The sequence below is a fragment of the Lepisma saccharinum genome, chromosome 29 (assembly GCF_977018435.1).
Source record: "Lepisma saccharinum chromosome 29, izLepSacc3.1, whole genome shotgun sequence".
Taxonomy (NCBI): domain Eukaryota; kingdom Metazoa; phylum Arthropoda; class Insecta; order Zygentoma; family Lepismatidae; genus Lepisma; species Lepisma saccharinum.
Window position 1 is genome coordinate 21,717,992 of NC_139257.1, and position 17,776 is coordinate 21,735,767.

Sequence of the window (17,776 nt, forward strand, 5' to 3'; positions counted from 1 at the left end):
ACCCCCACTTTTTGCCACTTTTGCCCCCGAACTATGCTAAACCTTATCTACCAAGCGAAAGTAAACACGGTCTTTGCCCACAGTTTTGCCCCCCTAGTTTTGGAACCCAATCGCCTCCCTGCTTGTACACTCTCGCTTTGGCAATTTTATGCAGGAACCACTGACATGCGAGGGGGAGCTGATGGGGATAGAGCCCCCTCCGAAATTTTGAGAAAACCAAAATTGCCAAATGACAGCGGTAAAGAAATCGGTAAAAAACAAAGTGGTAAACGCAAACTTCACTTAAAATGAACTGCGATTACCATTTCTGTCTTTGTACAACTTTCAAACAAATTAGAAAATGGTAATAACGAAATAATATTTTGTGTATTTAGCTGAGTACGCTAATGGCTGGAGACCATGAATTTTGTATCTGGATATTGTTTATTGTTTTTAGAAGCCTGTCTTCTGTTCGTAGGGTGGCATGAAAGCAGTTATGTGGTCCAACACCTTCCACCTTATGGTTGCTGTTGCTGGCATTTTGGGTGTTGCAGTCAAAGGCCACATCAATGTTGTGGAGACAGAAAATAAAACATTATGGGTGGAAGACTTTGAATTTTTCAAGTAAGTAAAGTTTCCCCATTAATTTGTAGTTATACACTCATACCTTAGAGCTCTCTCTTCTAAAATGCATTCACTGGGTTAATGGTTCAGAAACTATTTATGTACTCTTTAATTTTTATTTTGTTGTTTTCTCTTATCTCATTATTATTGTTTTTAATGTCGAAAAATCTGCATATTGTAGAGGGTGTACACGATGAACCTCCGGGATTTTGAAGTGATGCAAAATTAGACCAACACACCTGCACACTTTTTTGGTAATTTCATTGCAAAGAGCAACTCAAAAAGTTTCTTACAAAAAATTTCCACACTTCTACGTGAGTACCTTTAGTGACCCGAAGAATGTCCAGCCGGTATGTCACTTCGCGCTACGTGCGCTGCAGCACGTCGTCAGGGTTGGTATCAATGGCAAGAACAATTCGTTGAGTAAACTGCGTCCTTAACATGCCCCCAGAGGAAGAAGTCCAGAGGAGTGACACGTGAAACGTTGCTTCATCTGAGAACATTACCATGTTCAGAAACTCGGGGTTATCATCAGTGCGAGAAAGAATCGTTTGCCAAGTCAGTCCTTTTGGGCTTGTCCACTTTAACTTCTTGACAAATCTGAGATTTGTTAAAGACACACCGAAACTTACGCTGCACCGTAACAATCGATTCTGACTCCACAAACCATACCACAGCGTGTGCTTTCTCTTGAGAAGACGCCATTTTCACAAAAGCGACGACAGCGCTGCCAAGTATGACGCGTACGAACTAAAAAAAAAGAACAACACAAACTTGAACGTATATGGCAACAAATACAAAAGACTGGATTGTCGTAGCTTTATTTTCTGATTTTTAACATTGCATTGAAACCCTGGAGGTTCATCGTGTACACCGTGTATTTCCAGTATTAGATTTCTCATATACAGTATATTCTGTACCCCTCCCAGAGAAAATAAATATATAGATCTGCCTATGGTTGCATTCATATCTATATTCGACATATTTCTTGTCGTTTCAGTACTGATGACAACCTCTTAATCACCCAGTACAACTTCTGGTCCGTCATCATTGGAGGCTCTTTTCTGTTCGCCAACTTATATACCTGCAACCAGATCCAAGTTCAACAATACCTGTCAGCACCATTGTTGAGCCACGCACAAAGGTAGCTTTCAACTTTAGTATTAAAAAAATAAGAAAATCGGGAAATTCAAACTTATACCTTCTTTTATTTTTAAGATTTTATCTTAAGGTCAGTGTTTCATAATCAGCGGCGCCAGGATTTTTCATCTAGGGGTGCTGAGAGGGTAGCGGAAAGGGTGGGATTCTGAAAATAAGGAAAACATGAAACACGCATGCAACCTTTCAAAACTGGAGGAGCAAGGTGCCAAAACTGGGGGGGGGGGGGGGCAAGGTCAGTTTACTTTCCCTTAGTAGATAAAGTTTAGCATAGTGCGGGGCCAAAAATATGTAGTGAAATACAAAATAAAATCATCCTGCCCTTAAAAACACAATTTTTGAACCTATAGGTAGAAAATACATAGTATTTCCGTCTGCCACAAGACAAATCGCGAAGACCACAGGAACTGTGTCATCTTTAACATCCCTTCAGCCGCACTATCCCCAACAACGAACTGTGAGATTTCTTCGTGAACGTTGGGCCTGCCTCTTCCTAACAGTTTTTGAAAATTCTTGAAATGGTACGTTTACTAGACACGTTACGTGGAACAAATACATAGAACGTATTAAGAAGAAAACTACCCTTCATGTTGCAACTCGCATTAAATAATTTCTCAAGCACGACCTAAAAAAGCAGTTGAAATTTTTGCTCCAGTGTAAGAAAGAACAAGCAGGCGTAAAATAAACCGTTTATCAATAATGCAAAAAAGAAGAATAACTCAGATTAAGCTATAGGCAATTATCAAAAACCAGGAACAGACCACTTGAAGAAACAAAATAAGAAAAAGTTCATAACAACAATGCTGGCGAAAGAAAAGAAACGGCCGCTGATCTTTACAGAGGCTGCCGCCAGTACATAAAAGTACCAGCACCTCTTTCAGTGCTTGCCTGTTGCATACAATAATATAGGTCTTACTTCGGTACTTCTCATTTGGCGCTCAATATGACGACATAATATTACATATTAATGTTAGTGTTTTCAGTTGAACGTAGGGGGTGCTGAAGGGGGCGCGGAAGAGAATTAAGCGGCGCGCAAGCTTGTACACTCTACATGAAAAGCTTGTTTCAATTATGAAGCATGCTTACTAAGCTATCTGGAAAGTAACTTGCAGTAAGATTTGGAAACAAATATGCATAAATATTATCTCGCCATCTCATGTTGGTATCTTGGAACGATTAGACCTAATCGCTTGAGGCTGTTATGAATTCAAGGTTTTTATTCTATTTTTGAGTATTCTAGATCTAGAATATTCCTTCCCTTCGTCTATATTAATGGCAAAATATGCCCAAGTGGTGTCAGAAACAGAGAGAAAATTAGAGAGAGAAGAATATTTTACAATTCTGAATCATTCATGAAAATTTTGATTTGTCATCGTAGAAGAAGTGGTTCTTATTGGTTATTGTAAAAGAAATTATGATTTTGATTTGTTGCCGAAAAGCAGTGGTTCTCAACCTTCGTGAAACGGCGGCCAGGTAAATTATTTTTTGAAATGTCGATGCCAGTATCCCAACAACTTTACTAGTAAATATCTTTATAATTCTTTAAAACGCAATATACATTAATTAATATGTAAGGTCGCCTCACTTAGTAGTGCAACAGCTTCTTTATACATGATTTGCGTCCAATGTGTAGTCCGAACGACAATATTCGATTGTTTTTAAGCATAATTTTCTATTGCCTTGTGCCATTAGTATTCAATTATTCTTACATTAGTCAAAGTGTAAACTTTTTGAATTCATTTTCCAAAATATAAAATCGAGCGACTCAAAATTGCTGTATAAGTTCACAGTACTACTAAATTCGTTAACTGTACCTTGAAATTAAAATTAAAAAATAAATTATGTGTAGGCTTGTTGACAAATATAAGTTAGGGTAATATTAGTTGTCAACCGCTGAATCTAATGAACCTCTCGCTGCCTGATATATTTGATGCCAGGATCCGGTACAATGGGATCCAGGAGTATTACCGCGCAAATTCTCCACGACTATTGTCATTAATTTTTCTCTCACATCCTATTTGTGTTTGAGCGATGGAGTTTTATGTATGCTGGTGCAGAAGTTGTCAACAGCTTGTTTTGAGTTTTCTTTTAATTCTTGAAGCTCTTATTGGGTCAAATAAAGTGCACGAACATGGTGATGGACAAATTGCACGGTAATACTCATGGATCCCACTCTACCAGGACGCGGCCCGGATGTTGAGAAATACTGCTATATATGAAATGTTGGTTCTTACACATTTTAGAATATATAGTGGTTTCAATTTGGATGCCGTAGGAAAAGTGCTGGTTTTGATTTGTCGTGGTAGAGAAAATGTTCGTTGTGCTTTGGGTGTCCTAGAAGAAATGACGATTTGTTTGTTGTTGTTAATTTCATATTTAACTTGATTTAATTTTTTTCTTATTGCAGGGCTGTAGGAATCAATATGGTTTCCTTGATACTAGTAATAACCACTTGCTGTTATGGGGGATTAATGATGCTAGCGACCTTTCATGAACGTGCACAAAATCTCTCGCAGGCAAGTATTCCACCTTTTCAGTTTTCATTTCTTGTAGTGATGGGGAAAGGGAAGGGGCGAATTCCTCCTTCTAGTTGTAAATATTTATAACTGGGCAAGATATTTCTTATAAATACTGACCTCTTCGTCATTTAATTGTTCTTTCCGATACAGGGTGTCCGGAAAGTATCGCAACCTTGACTTTGAATTTACGTAAGTTTTGTACATAAACATTCAGTGTGGGGAACAAGTTAATACCCGGTGCAAGGCTCATTCATGCCTCTATACCTTTTTGTACAAAAGTTATGTACGTTCAAAGTTTCGCTTTACGTGACTTTTCGGACACCCTGTACCACCTACTTTTCCAATTCCACACTGCATGTAGTTGATCAAATATTTTCGATGTAGCTATAAGCTGTAATGATAGTTAATTCTTTTATTGTCATGGCATCGTATAAGGAGGGGGTGGGTCGAAAACTTTTCATCTGATTCCCCTGGAAAGTGCCATCGTTCGTTTCATGTTACAAAGACAAGCAAGATTCTAATTCTCATTGTTAACAACAGAAGTATAGTTCAGTTAGTGTTCGAACGAAATAACCAAAGCGTAAAATACAGGAACCAGATTGTTTTCATATTCTACTATTTAATGCAAAGAATGATTAATTTCACTGTTTCCAAAATTCCAAAAACTTGACGCCAGGATCCAAGGTTCGAATCCCGGGTAAGACATGCATGTTTGTGTTTGTCCTCAATGAGAAAGTAGAGAAATGAGTAAAACCTGATATGTATGAAATATTGAGAAAGAGCATGACGCTGACGCTTAGGGGTTTTCCTTTATTATTAAAACAAAAATGGCTAGCGCTCTCGCCTTTGGTGCGAACGGTCCCAGGTTCGATTCCCGGTGGGATCCCAAAAAATTCCGCCGTTGACCGAACGTCGTGAAGGCAATTGGGAAAGCTACTTGAAAATAAGAAGTAACGGTCTCCGGTCTCGAAAGCCAGAAAACAGCGGCGATGGGACTCCATGCGCTGACTACGTGTCACCCAATGAATAAATCCATGCACTGACTACGTGTCACCCAATGAATAAATCCATGCGCTGAATACGTATCACCCAATGAATAAATCCATGCGCTGACTACGTGTCACCCAATGAATAAATCCATGCGCTGACTACGTGTCACCCAATGAATAAATCCATGCGCTATCTACGTGTCACCCATTGAATAAATCCATGCTCTGCCTACGTGTCACCCATTGAATAAATCCATGCGCTGACTACCTGTCACCCAATGAATAAATCCATGCGCTGAATACGTATCACCCAATGAATAAATCCATGCGCTGACTACGTGTCACCCAATGAATACATCCATGCGCTGAGTACGTGTCACCCAATGAATACATCCATGCGCTGGCTACTTGTCACCCAATGAATAAATCCATGCGCTGACTACGTGTCACCCAATGAATAAATCCATGCGCTGACTACGTGTCACCCAATGAATAAATCCATGCGCTGACTACGTGTCACCAATTGAATAAATCCATGCGCTGCCTACGTGTCACCCATTGAATAAATCCATGCGCTGCCTACGTGTCACCCATTGAATAAATCCATGCGCTGATTACGTGTCACCCAATGAATAAATCCATGCGCTGACTGAGTGTCACCCAATGAATAGATCCTTGCGCTGACTGAGTGTCACCCAATGAATAAATCCATGCGCTGCCTAGGTGTCACCCATTGAATAAATCCCTGCGCTGACTACGTGTCACCCAATGAATAAATCCATGCGCTGACTACGTGTCACCCAATGAATAAATGGCTGTGGTAGGTCCTGGCGTCTTCGATGGCTGTGTCGCCAATGGAGTTAGTTAGTTAATGATTAATTATCAAGGGCGTGTCGAAAATAGTAGTAGGAGGGCTAAAGGGTCTTAGAGCTCCTTACAAACATGCATGTGAACTGACAAGGGAGGTTATCTAAGTGTCCTCCGATTTCCATGAAACTTGGCAGGTGTATATAAAGGGCCCAAAGGAAGAAATACTTGTTTTTGTGTCTCAGCTAAAAAACTGTTTTAGGGGGCACCCCCCTCCTCCCCTGAAATGTCAAGATGAGGATAAATTGAAGTGGGGATCTGAACACGAAACCACGTAAACATGGCATAGGAAGAACACGCACATATAATTGGAACACACATAGCACAGAGCTGTGTTTGGCAGTGATATGCACTTCATATCTCAAGTGTCCCACGTGTGTATCTGCCAGTACTATTAGCACAGAACTTCAACCTCCATCGTCCTTCACGATAGAACTTGCGTTTGGTACCGACAATCCTACAGTTCTGTGCTGTGTGTGTTCCAATTATATGTGCGTGTTCTTCCTATGCCATATTTACGTGGTTTCGGTGTTAGATCCCCACTTCAATTTCTCCTCATCTTGACATTTGAGGGGGGTGTTTGCCCCCTAAAACAGTTTTTTAGCCGAAACAAAAAAAACACGTATTTCTTCCATTGGGCCCCTCTATACACCTGCCAAGTTTCATGGAAATCGGAGGGGGACACAGGGGTCAGATCCCCACTTCAATTTCTCCTCATCTTGACATTTGAGGGGGGTGTTTGCCCCCTAAAACAGTTTTTTTAGCCGAAACAAAAAAAACACGTATTTCTTCCATTGGGCCCCTCTATACACCTGCCAAGTTTCATGGAAATCGGAGGGGGACACAGGGGTCAGATCCCCACTTCAATTTCTCCTCATCTTGACATTTGAGGGGGGTGTTTGCCCCCTAAAACAGTTTTTTTAGCCGAAACAAAAAAACACGTATTTCTTCCATTGGGCCCCTCTATACACCTGCCAAGTTTCATGGAAATCGGAGGGGGACACAGGGGTCAGATCCCCACTTCAATTTCTCATCATCTTGACATTTGAGGGAGTTTTGCCCCCTAAAATCGTTTTTTTTAGCCTAGACAAAAAAACACATATTTCTTCCTTTGGGCCCCTCTATACATCTGCCAAGTTTCATGGAAATCGGAGGTGGACACTTAGAAACCTCCCTTGTGAGTCGAACGAATAAAAAGCCACTAAAGGTGTGATTTGGCACACACATGAGATGTACTACGTAGAAATTTAAGCAACAGGCTCGATCAGGACTCGAACCCATCCATGGCCAGTCTTACTATTGCATTACAAAATCCTATTTCCTTTCCAGATCTGCCGAAACGATCTTCAACTGTTTACCGTCTTCGCCAAAGAGACTGTTGGAGACACTCCTGCATTAACCGGCCTCTATCTTGCTGGAATAATCTGTGGGTCATTGAGGTGGGTAAAATGTATACTAGGGTATACATTAAAACATAAATACAAGGTGGCACAAAAGTCATCACCTGATTTTCTTAGCCTATAGCTTGGGTTTTAAAATAAACAAAGTAGGTTTTTTTGTGTTAAACTTTTATTGATACTTGTAAGCTTTATGTCCTCAATTTTTAAAGATAACATCCAATAAATGACCACCATTCGAATTTGTGCAAATTTGGGCTCTTTTTATTGCGTTTTCCATGGTGTTGGAAATCTGCGGGGAAATGTTTTCAATTTCAAGCTGAATATTGCCCTCTACTTGCTGCAACCTCTCTGGCTTATTCACATAAACCAATGACTTCAAATATCCCCAAAGGAAAAAATCTGGAGCGGTCAAATCGGGGGACCATGCAAAATGTCGTCTAAATTCTTGTTGTGTCAAGGTTACAGATAGATAATTCCTTAAAAATATTGTCACAATTTTTCCACGTTCTTGTAGGGTATACTTATTCATTTTCACACACAATATATTTCGTGAGTATCTTCTATTTAATCGACAAAACACTTACTGATATAAACAACAATATATATATATATATATATATATATATATGTGTGTGTGTGTGTGTGTGTGTGTGTGTGTGTGTGTGTGTGCGTATAATGTCATTACAAACATGTAAATTATTATAGAATTAAATTATATTATTTAAAGTGTACACGTAATGTAATAGAATCAGCAGCTAAAGAAAGTATAGGATACCATAAACCAAGAAAAAGTAAGCCATGGTTTGATAACGAATGTAATAATATAATGGAAATAAGAAATCAGGCTAGACTTAGGTGGTTAAATAACTCTGATGATACAAATCTAAGCAATTATAATAGCATAAAGCGAAAAGTTAGCCGCACGTTTCGAAGTAAAAAAAAAAGAGATTACTTGAAAAGCAAAATCAGTAATATTGAAACAAACAGCAAAAACAAAATTATCAGAGATTTATATAAAGGTGTAAATGAATTTAGAAAGGGGTGGCAACCTAAAGTAAACTTGATAAAAGATAAAGACGGTGATTTTTTGGCTGATTCAAGTGATATTTTAAACAGATGGAAGAACTACTTTAATGACCTTTCAAATGTTCATGTAGGAGATAAATCAGAAGTAAATGAATTACACACAGCAGAACCTTTAGTTCCGAACCTAACTTGACTGAAGTTAAAGATGCTATTAATAGGCTAAAGAATAACAAAGCACCTGGCATTGATTTAATACCAGCTGAGTTAATTAAATATGGTGGAAATTCGTTAATATGTCAAATTCATAAATTAATTTGTTTAATATGGAATAAAGAAGAAATCCCTCAACAGTGGAAAGAATCCATAATTGTTCCTGTGTTTAAAAAAGGTGATAAAATGAACTGCAATAATTACCGTGGAATTTCTCTACTCTCAACAACATATAAAATATTATCTAACATTATTTTAACAAGACTAACCCCATATGCTAATGAAATTATAGGTGATTATCAATGTGGATTTTAACGTAACAGATCAACTACAGATCAAATTTTTCACATCATACAGATACTTGAAAAAAAGTGGGAATATAATCAAAATGTCCATCAGCTATTCATTGATTTCAAAAAAGCATATGATTCGGTCAAAAGAGATAAATTATATAATATATTAGTAGAGTTTGGAATACCTAAGAAGCTTGTTAATATGATAAAAGTATGCACCAGTGAAACAGAAAGTAAAATTCGTGTGGGTATTAATATGTCTGACAAATTTACAATTCATGATGGGTTAAAACAAGGAGATGCATTATCTCCATTGCTCTTTAATTTTGCGTTAGAATATGCTGTTAGGAAGGTAAAAGAAACTAACGAAGGACTAAAATTAAATGGTGTGACTCAGTTGTTAGCATATGCAGATGATGTAGACTTATTAGGGGATGATATAAATACAATTAAGAATAATGCTAAAATATTTTTCAAAGCAGCTAAAGCGATAGGTTTGGAAGTTAGTAAAGAGAAAACTAAATATATGCTTACAGGCCGAAACCAAGTGTTAGGTAATAATCAAAATCTAATTTTTGAAAACAACTAGTTTGAACCAGTTTCCAAATTCAAATACTTAGGAGTAATATTAACAAATGAAAATTATATTAAAAAGGATATAAAAAGCAGGCTTAATTCAGGAAATGCATGTTACTGTTCTCATCACAAACTTTTGTCTTCTCGTTTAATATCTAAGAAACTAAATGTTAAAATATACAAAACAGTAATTTTGCCTGTATTATTATACGGATGCGAAACTTAGTCCCTTACATTGAAAGAGGAACATAAATTGAGAGTATTTGAAAATAAGATCCTTAGGAAAATATTTGGACCTAAAAGGGATGAGGAGACAGGTGAGTGGAGAAGGTTACATAATTTAGAACTACATAATTTGTATTCATGTCCAGAAATCAAGAAGACTTAGGTGGGAAGGCCATGTGGCACGAATGGGAGAGGAAAGATAAGTTTACAGGATTCTTGTTGGGAAACCTGATGGTAAGAGATCTGTAGGAAGGCCAAGACGAAGATATCGTTGAGATGGACCTAAAGGAAATCGGTAGGGATGGATAAGAGTATATAGATCTTGCTCAGGATAGGGACAGATGGAAGGCCTGTGTTGCTGCAGCCATGAACCTTCGGGTTTAAGAAGGCTAGAGAGTTAGTTAGTTAAAGTGTACAAAAAATATATGGACTTTCCTTCATTCCAATTTCGATTGCAAATTGAAGATTTTGATACACTACTAATACTATGAACAATGATTTGCATGACTAGGGGGAGTGGCAAAAATGAAGAGATATTATGAGAAGATAATAGTTCCCTACATAAAATTCACATCTAAAAGCAAACACGTATTTCATTTACGTATTTATATACTTAGCAGTAGCTGATGAAAGGCGATGATAAATAGAGAAGAAATAGCAATTCGGACTAATTCTATGTTCTGGAGATTGCTGGGTTCAGTGTCCTTAGAGATGAGGCTCTTTTTTGTTCGTTCTTTGTGTATGTTGTCGATATTATTCCCGTAATGTACAGGGTGGCTCAAAAAGTCACTTTACACCCTCAGTACAAGGCCACTGCAGCGCGCAACATGGAAATGGTGATGACCAATCTTTGCCAGGCACGGTCGGCGGCCATCTTGAATTCAACTTCAGAATTTTAGATGGGAAGGGGGTGATATGATATATATATAATCAGGGTAGAATTTCACGAGAAATGCAATGGTGAAGGTTTTCTTGATGTATCTTTAACCAGTAAAAGGTTATGACTGAATTCTTGTACCAATTTTCTCCTTTTCAAGGTGTTAGAGGAATGCCTTAAAATTTGTTTAGCGCATTGGTAACGCATCGAGATCAAAGTGATGTCTAGGGAGAGAAGTTTGCATGCCATTGCACACGATTTTAATCGGATACATCCACGAAGAGCTGCGCATTATGAATGATTACCAATGCGCTAAAGAAATTTTAAGGCATTTTTCTAACACCTCGAAAAGGAGAAAATTGGTACAAGAATTCAGTCATAACATTTTACTGGTTAAAGATACATCAAAGAAACCTTCACCATTGCATTTCTCGTGAAATTCTAGCCTGATTTGATATATCATATCATCCCCTTCCCATTTAAAATTCTAAAGTTGAATTCAAGATGGCGGACATCTTGATGTCCGCCGACCGTGCGGGTGGCGTCAATGTGGTTCCCCCTTGGCCTGATAATGATTGGTCATCACCATTTCCACGTTGCGCGCTGCAGTAGCCTTGTACCGAGGGTGTTAAGTGATTTTTTGAGTCACCCTGTATATTCGACTTCAAAACTATAGTAATTGTTTGTCTTTTGTTGTTAGAACAAAAACTCTCCCCCACTGGAAAAGTTTGGTGGAGGGGATATTTTAGAACAAGATCGTTGGTGTCCCCCCACCGGGATTTCGCACCCTGTAGGCATCGCATGATAGCAGAGATGAAGCAATTGCATCCTAAACAGACCACATCCATAATATCTCAATTTGTTTACAATTTGAAGCTAGTTTAAATCATCAATGGACGAAGTGTCTCGCCCGTGAAGAATGTTTGACTGAAACTTCTGTTTCCTTCACAGCGCGGTGACGTGTGGCATCATATCCCTGCCCACCGTTGGTGTCTCGGACTTCCCTGCCTGGTGCGGGAAGGACTGCAGCGAGCAGGCGTCGGCTAGGCTCAGCCGAATAGGAACAGTGCTCTCCGGGTTGGTTCTAATTGTACTCGCTGTCTGCGTAGAACGACTGGAGGCAGCATTTCAGGTAAGCAAAAAGTACAACATACATAATTGACTTAGGATAATCCCGAGACCAGACTTGTTACTTGTCACATAACTATGATAATAATAACCATTATTGTTACTATTTATACTATTTAAGTTTTATAGTTGGCCTTGCCCCCCTCTCAAGAAAAAAAATCCTATCGACGACCAAAAACCCGGTTTTGGTGTTTCGAAAAGAACGTCCACAGCAGGTTTTAATTCTCGGGGAGGCATTTCGCTGTCCCTTCATGGATGACTTCCCCTTTGATTACGAGGGTCACTATTTATATTTTGAACCTAACAATGAAAAAACAGGAATTTGGAATTAAAAACTGCTTTATTGTTTTTCGAAGTATTCTCCTTTATGGTCAATACACTTTTGCATTCGTTCGAACCATTTGTCAAAGCAGTTTTTCCAATCTTCTTGAGACACCTCCATAATATGGTTTTTGAACGCATCAACGGCGTCTTCCGCCGACGAAAATCGTTATTCACGCAATTTATTCTTGACATTCGGGAACAAGAAGAAGTCATTGTGTGCCAAATCAGGACTGTATGGCGGATGACCCATCAATTCGATTTTTTGACTGTTCATAAAGTCGGTTGTTAGACGAGATGTGTGACAGCTGGCATTGTCTTGATGAAGAATGATCCGACGGCGTTTGTTTGTTTTCCGTATTTGACCGAAGACCTCTGGAAAACAAATTGTTGTGTACCATTCAGAGTTGACCGTTCTACGTTCCTCTAAAGGCACGGTTGCCACATGACCAGTTTTCCCGAAAAAACAGGCGACCATTTGTTTCGATGTGCTTCGAGCGCGAACAACTTTTGTTGGATTGGGTTCATCTTGAAACACCCATACAGTCGACTGCTGTTTACGTTCCAGCTCATATGCATATATCCATGATTCGTCACCTGTTACAATCTCATATATGTTTTTTGAAGCACCACGATTGTATTTATTGAGCATTTGTTTGCACCAATTTGACGCGAGCGTCTTTTTGAGTTTTTGTCAAATTGTGTGGGATCCAACGAGAACATACCTTTCTCACAGCTAAGTGATCATGTAATATTTTATATATGCTGGTGGAACTAATGCCTATGGTTGCCTCAATCTCACAGTATGTCACATGACGATCTTGCAGTATTAGGTTTTGCACAGCATCAATGTTTTCTTGAACAACAACTGATTTTGGACGACCTTCGCGAATCTCGTCGGTGAGCGAATGGCGGCCACGATTAAATTCGTTATACCAGCGTTTCACAGTGGCAAAGGATGGGGCTTCATCGCCAAATGTTGAAGTAAGTTGATCGATGCACTCTTGTCTTGAAAATCCACGTCGAAAATCGTAAAAAATCATCGCACGAAAATGTTCACGAGTTAATTCCATTTTATTGTTGTCGCGCAATCTCCAAGGCAACATAAACACCACAAATGAAGCTATTGACAAAACATTTGAAGTACGTTATGTTCAATAATGCCAGACGATTCCGTGCAAACGTCAAATCGCGCCTAACTTCAATCAGTGTTGCCAAGGCTCAAAATATAAATACTGACCCTCGTACCTTTAAGTCGCTGACCTGCACGGCGGAGTGGTTAGCACATCGCGCAACGACGCTAGGTTCGAATCCCGGCATGGGTATTCTTTGAAAGTGTCCCCTCATCAATTTAATCATATCATTACTCATTCCAATCTTCGCGATTAGCCAAAAAGTGTTAGAAAAGCGAAGCAAACTTCAATAGTACAAAATAATAATAACCAAGGCTATCATTGTTATAATATAACTATGATCAACTAATAAAATAAACCAAATTATTCCAGTTTATCATAATTCTTATTATATGATTGGGAAAGAGAGTTCTACTAGTTCCACCAGATGGGTGAAAATCTACCACAACTGGGTTTTAAACATTTTGTATCATTACTTGCAGTTAGTGTGCTGAAATGCATTGTTACTCTATTTTGTAATTAACTTTTACATACCTCGTTTAAGAAAATGCTTTAAAAGTTACGGGAAATTTTATTCATTCTGTTTATGTTGTGTGACTTCTCACAGAAAATTACAAAATCTGGTATTTTGAATAGTGGTGAGCCATTTGTTATTTGCATCAGATGGTGGAATATGAAAACATGAACTGGTTTCCGTGTTTTACACTCCATTTATTCGCTGCAACGCTGTTTTATTTTTGTAAATGTGTTTGTATACTAACTTCTTTATTATGTTAATAAGAATTACAACCTTTGTTTGTTTTTGTAACTTAAAATGAAAGATGGCGATTTCCAAAGGGGAGTGGGACAACGGACTGGTTCGACTCCCCTCCAGACCCATAGCCAGGCAGGGGACAGGGAGGGCTCTGTACCTTCGCTGCCCCTGTTCCGAGTTGTGACCTTCCGTTTAGACAGAAACCTGTAACTTTGACATGTCATCATGCAAATTCTCTCAGTATCTGCGTCAAAGGCCAGCATGGAACGAAGGGGAGTTTTATTGTTTCGGCCCGAGGGTGGAATGTTCGCTAGGCACAATGACTGAATACTGTTCATTTTTCTTGTGTGATATAAATATCTGTATCATCAAAAGTAGTATGGAGTGTGTAGTAAGGGATGATTTCAGTAGCAGTCAATTGACACCTCAAGCGATATTTTAAAAGATATAAAAAAATGTAGTATTTCCAGTGGCGTAACATGGGCATTTCGGGTGGGAACGCCAAGTCCGAAGGAAGGGTCGGCCCTTTCTTGCTTAATAATTTACTTATAATTGTATTAGTTACCACAGGTATTGTTTATTTGAATGAAATCAGCTGGATTTTCAATAAAACATCATCCATGCATGTTTTAGCTAGAAAATTAGATGCCTCACTATGCCACAAATGTTTTGAACTCTGGTGTTTTATACCTTTTTTTATATTTTTTTGCATGACGCAAGTCATTAAAAACCTACCTGAATCACAAGCGCCTCTGCACAACAGTAGACGTCATTGTTGTGGGCGATCCAACTACTGATTGATTTGGTTTATTTTACTTCGCTTTTCTACCACTTTTGGTTAATCGCGAATATGAATATGAGTGATGATATTGATGAAGGGACACTGACAAAGAACACCCGTGCTCACGCCGGGATTCGAACCAGGGATCTCTGTCGTCTTGGCATGCTGTGCAAAACCCTCTGACACGGAGGTGGGCGGATTATTCAACTATCGTACACTCTACTGACGTAACAGTGCCGATTAGCAATTCAGACCAGCTGATAAACATTTAAAAATAATTTTGTCTAGAGAGCATTCGATGGTAAGAGTTTTCAAATGAATGCTAAACGTTTCCATTGACACAATATTAAGCAGTTAAATAATAACGAAAAAATAAGAACAATAAAAAAATAATAGTTTTGCGGGTTAAGTGGTACAGAAGCCACAGGCTGAATTTCTACCAAGAGGACTTCACCGACATATTTGACAAAAATTGTGTTGATCTTTTAGTTTCTAATGCACATCGCTGTTCGTGCCATAAATTATACAATGCAGTGGCCATTTAGAAGCGGTATATTTGAGATTGGTAAAGTTACGTCAGTCAATATTGAGTATTGTAGCACGAGTTGCATGAGCGCGAGAAACCAGGTTGGAATTCTACCGCTTTTGTCTGCTTCAGAAGGCAGGAAGGGTCACATGAACCAATCACGGTAGACCTCTGCTTCCTTACGCTGGCGTACGAGAGAGCATTTACGCGCGTGCTGTAGAGATCGAAGCTTTCCCTCCAGAAAGGCAGTAAGGAATATAGGAGTCCTGTACGCCGAACCTGCTCGGCGTCCGGCCAGGAAAGGCATTGAAAAAAGATGCTAGAACGAGTGTTGCGAGTGAAGCGTTGAAAGCGGATCGCGAAAAATAGCTATTATAATGCCATGAAGGTCAAACATATATGAGATTAGTCACGTTTTACTTTATATTCACAGCATTTACGCATTTTTGAAATTTTAAATCTGGGAACGCCGGGCGTACGGGCGTACTATAGCGCCACGCCACTGAGTATTTTTATGATATCTCTAAAATATATATAACTTAATGACCCCCTACTCCCCGCCCCACACCTCCCTCCATAGGAGAAGTAAAGATCATTTAGTTAGTATTTGAACAGAATATAGCGACAGTAGAAAGTGTGTTAGATAAAAAAATCAAAGGAAAATATAGGAACCAAGATGTATCTCCATGTTCTACCATTTAATCCAAGAAATAAATCGTTCCACAGTTTTCAATATTCCAAAAAATATAGTTTTAAGGGAGAGGTCACAACATAAACCTTCCCAGATAGCACAGACAACTTGCTGTAAGCATGAAGCAAGCTTACCATGACAAGCTAAGTAGCTAGCAACAAGCTTGCCATGGCAAGCTATTAGCTGGATGCAAGCTTACATTAAGCAATCTAGTTACCACAATTGGAAGTTGCAGCAAGCTATAATATATATATATATATATATATATATATATATATATATATATATATGTTATATATATCTGTCTAAACATGGCTGTAATGTACATTGTATACACACATATGCATAACAGCAAAACTAGAAACAATTGGGGCTAATTAACAACAAACACCCATGTTTGAAACATCACAGTTTTTCTTTGCAGCTTATAAAACTTTTTGATGCTCCCCAAAATAGGCAATAGTTAGGCTGAAGAGTTCCATGAACTAATCAATCTGAAACTATACACTAGTAATCAATTTTTCTTTGCAGTTTTTTTTTTGTCCTCGTTTTCTATTTAGAAGGGTACACCTTCTCTTTGGTAAGTGAATTGTTTTCATAAATGTTTTCCCTTGCAAGGTGATGGTCTAAGTGTTGTTCAGTATTGAAGTGGAACATATTTACTTATTCTGAGGTAGTTCATTTAGATCTTATTTATTCCGTGACGGTAGTGGAAATTTACTTGAGTTAGGAAAGTAATAATTTGCTATGGTACGGCATGTGTTGGATATATCACGTGCCGTAGTTCCGGAGGATGATGGATATTATACAGCTGGTAGTCAGGATGCTGTGGATCTATCAGGAAGGTGTACATGGTTAAGAGATGCTGTAATGGTGTGCAGTGGTATGTGGGAAGGCAGTCGTGTAGAGCATCTTCGTGCATTGTGCTAAGAAGTTGTGGATGGTGCGAGTTCATTCGACCAGTTATATATTTGTGACGGATGGCTTCGATGTGGGTTGTGATTTCGGGAAAGGTTATTCGCTCGTACAGTAGTCGTGTAGGACTTGGTAGGACTACTCTGAAGGCCAAACGAAGAGCATGTCTTTCCAGAACTTGTAGTTTGTGATAGAATGAGTCTGGGGCTGATATCCATGCAGTGTGGCCGTAAATAATTGCTGGTCGAAGGAAAGCCTTGTAGGTATGTAGGACAACCTGGGAGTTGAGTCCCCAGGATGTTCCAATTAGCCGTTTGAGCAAGCTCAGACGATTTGTAGCTTTTTGGACGATGTTGAGCAATTGAGGTTTCCAGGTTAGCTTGGAGTCAAATATGACTCCCAGGTATTTTGCAGTGGTGGCAGGCAGAATTGGAGTTCCCCGTATTTTGATGCTTAATAATGTTGGGTTCCTTTGGATCTTCGAGCGACAGCCTGTCTGTAGAAACACCAATGCTTGTGTTTTGAGAACATTTATTGTGAGACGCCATGTGTCACACCATCTTTGGAAAGAGTTTATAGCTGGTTGGAGAGTTTTATTTATAGCTTGGATGGTTGAACAACAGGCGAGAAATGCGGTGTCGTCAGCGAATTGGTAGATAGAAACTTGTGGGGGTTTTGGCATATCGGCAACGTATAGTACGTAGAGTAATGGTGATAAAGCAGCACCCTGTGGAACGCCAGAGTAAGGGAAAATGGGGTATGACATCGCTCCATTTACAGTGAC

At 38.9% G+C, this 17,776-nt stretch overlaps 1 protein-coding gene across 1 annotated transcript in view; it reads left to right on the forward strand.

The window, feature by feature from the left end:
- LOC145981371 (sodium-dependent multivitamin transporter-like) overlaps nt 1-17,776 on the forward strand; it is a 58,615-nt gene that overhangs the window by 19,931 nt on the left and 20,908 nt on the right. The window contains exons 7-11 of the mRNA XM_083114608.1: nt 458-603; nt 1,604-1,747; nt 4,169-4,277; nt 7,466-7,575; nt 11,695-11,875. Of these exons, the coding sequence (XP_082970734.1) occupies nt 458-603; nt 1,604-1,747; nt 4,169-4,277; nt 7,466-7,575; nt 11,695-11,875 (690 nt within the window). The remainder of the gene's footprint in view (nt 1-457; nt 604-1,603; nt 1,748-4,168; nt 4,278-7,465; nt 7,576-11,694; nt 11,876-17,776) is intronic.